This window comes from Buceros rhinoceros, unplaced genomic scaffold (assembly GCF_000710305.1).
Source record: "Buceros rhinoceros silvestris isolate BGI_N320 unplaced genomic scaffold, ASM71030v1 scaffold43673, whole genome shotgun sequence".
Lineage (NCBI taxonomy): Eukaryota > Metazoa > Chordata > Aves > Bucerotiformes > Bucerotidae > Buceros > Buceros rhinoceros.
The window spans coordinates 1-2,556 of NW_010406140.1; the positions used below are offsets into that span (position 1 = coordinate 1).

At 42.9% G+C, this 2,556-nt stretch overlaps 1 protein-coding gene across 1 annotated transcript; it reads left to right on the forward strand.

Annotated features, from left to right (window-relative positions):
- The first annotated feature begins 147 nt into the window (after positions 1–147).
- Positions 148–2,306, forward strand: TMEM50A (transmembrane protein 50A). The gene is made up of 6 exons (XM_010133966.1): positions 148–253; positions 642–754; positions 1,114–1,181; positions 1,341–1,433; positions 1,912–1,972; positions 2,261–2,306. Exons 1-6 carry the CDS (start codon positions 161–163, stop codon positions 2,304–2,306), a joined length of 474 nt encoding a protein of 157 aa, XP_010132268.1. The 5' UTR covers positions 148–160.
- Positions 2,307–2,556: the final 250 nt, after the last annotated feature.

Genomic DNA, 2,556 nt, shown 5'->3' on the forward strand with positions numbered 1-2,556 from the left:
GGGCTCTGTAACTCAGCTGCTGATCTCCAGGTAGCGGGTAGCTGCTGTAACCTCCCTCGCACAATATGCGCTGCTGCGTGCCAGCTCTTGATGCATGACGAATTTCCTCTCGCTAAAAAACCGTCCCCTTTTCTTCTCCAGTTCTTTAGAGGGCTGAAAAATGTCGGGTTTTCTTGAGAGCTTGAGGTGCTCGGAGTGTGTTGACTGGGGAGAGAAACGAAACACCATCGCTTCAGTTGCTGCAGGAGTGCTGGTATGTACAACTCCTCTTATGCTGCTTTCAGTCAGCTGTTGATGAGCTCAAAGTTATTAGTAGTTTGGAAGTAAAAGTAAGAACAGGGATATGTCATCCTTTTATCCCTGCAGAGTGAATGACAAAATCTATTTAGGTGCCTGCATCTACAGGTTACTGAAGTTTTGCAGCTCCTACCTATGTAATAGCAATTGGAGTAGGTAAAGCTCTGGCTTTGCATTTAACCGTGTTCCTAACTGATACCAAAACTAGCGACACTGTCGGTTGACTCGGGGTGGAGACTGTAAGAATGATTTTGTATATTGTTATTTTCTCTAGAATAATCTTATACTGTTAAAAGGCCTGTATCTGTATTTTAAGCTATGCTGCTTTTTCTTCCTTTCAACAGTTCTTTACAGGGTGGTGGATAATCATAGATGCAGCTGTAAAATACCCTGCCATGGAAGACTTCAACCATTCCTACCACGCTTGTGGGGTTATAGCCACGATTGCATTCCTAATGTAAGTGCAATTCCTTGATCAGAGCCTTACACTCCTAGAACTTACTTTATGCAATTAACAAAAGAACGGAGAGATAACTAAAAATAAGAAATCAAGCTACTATCTGAGTATCTCTAATAACTGATATTTATAGTAAGGAACCTTTTAAAAAAATTAAGCGTGTAGCACAGGTCCAAGCCTTTTTAGTCTTCAGAGAAATGGTTTGTAAGTTTTAGCCTAGTCCCTCTTTTAAAAAAAAATACCAGAACCTCATCTCTTCTAGACATATATAAAGATTTCCGAGAAGTTTCTCCTATTGATTGGTGAACGCTTCTTGCTTTACCTCGGTTACCCCGTTTTCTCCTCTTCTGCTGGTACAGGATCAACGCAGTGTCTAACGGACAAGTGCGGGGCGACAGTTACAGCGAAGGCTGCCTGGGGCAGACAGGTACGGGGGCAGGCGACTGCATCGCAAGGGATCTGGGAAGCCTTTAAATCTTGGCAGAGTTGTAGGGGCGGCAGCAGCGGGCACACTGCGTGCCTGTGACAGGAGTCACAAGTGTCTGCCTCGGATGCAGGCACAAAACATCCTTCCATCTCTTTCAAGGTGCTCGGATCTGGCTCTTCATTGGGTTTATGATGGCTTTTGGGTCTCTGATTGCTTCCATGTGGATCCTTTTTGGAGGTTACGTTGTTAAAGGTAAGACACAGCATGGAGTGTGACCTGAACCATTTTTTAAAGTAATTTAAATGACTGCTGAATTTTAGAACTTGTTTTTAGCCAGTTTCTAGGCAGGCCCAGTTTTAATGTTTTGGTTCACTACACACCACCGTTCTGTACTCTCTGCTGTTACTGGAGTGGATTTTATCTACTTCTAAGTCCCAAACTTCCAAGTTGCCTCACTAGAAACCCAGGTCCTGGTCACTTGGGAACCCATGTGATATAATTAAACTGCTGCAGTGACGTGCGGATAATTCCCTGGGTGAAAACTTATTCCCAGAGTAAAAATTAACTGATTTTGTGCAAATTGCTCCCCAAGCCTACATCCTAAATTAAATTTATTTAAATGAAACCAGCTGTCTTTGCTAACATGGTGCAATTTAGTATTTCTGAAATGTCAGATGTGGGATATGCTTGAAACTTCCAAAAATCAATGGAGATGTTTTTGTTTTGTCAGAAAAACCCGTAGTATACCCAGGAATAGCTGTGTTTTTCCAGAATGCGTTCATCTTTTTTGGGTAAGACTGCCTTCCTTTGTTTGTTTCTTACTTATTTTTTAGTAATAGAAAATTAAACTTGCTGTAATGTCTTTCTTAAGCCCTGTTTGGTAACTAGACACGTGTGACTAAACTACTGGCAGAGCAGTAGCTCTGTGGGATCTCTGCGCAGGTTCTGCTGCAGGATCAACTGGGTTTACAAATACAACTCACTCCCCCAAATCATGTCTTTGACTATACTGATGCCATCTTGAAAATCTTTGACTTGCTCCGTGGTGTGCTTGTGTCCCTTTAATCTGTTCTGAACAGAGGACTGGTCTTCAAATTCGGTCGCACGGAAGATTTGTGGCAGTGAGCAGGCCTGGGGAAGCGCTCTGGCCACGCTGGGTTTTAACTGCACACGCACCAAATTTTGTAACAGCGTTTTGTAAAGGGTGACGTTCCATGTTGTCTGAAGAGAAGGAAAACTTCAGTCATCGCACTCAAAATTCTGGCTCTGTTCTGTTTAACTTTTTTACTCTTGTATGTTGGTTTCAATGTTGTAACGTTTTTGATGTGTCAGAGGGCTACCGGGAGCAGTGGCAGCCCCATCTCCTTTACACACG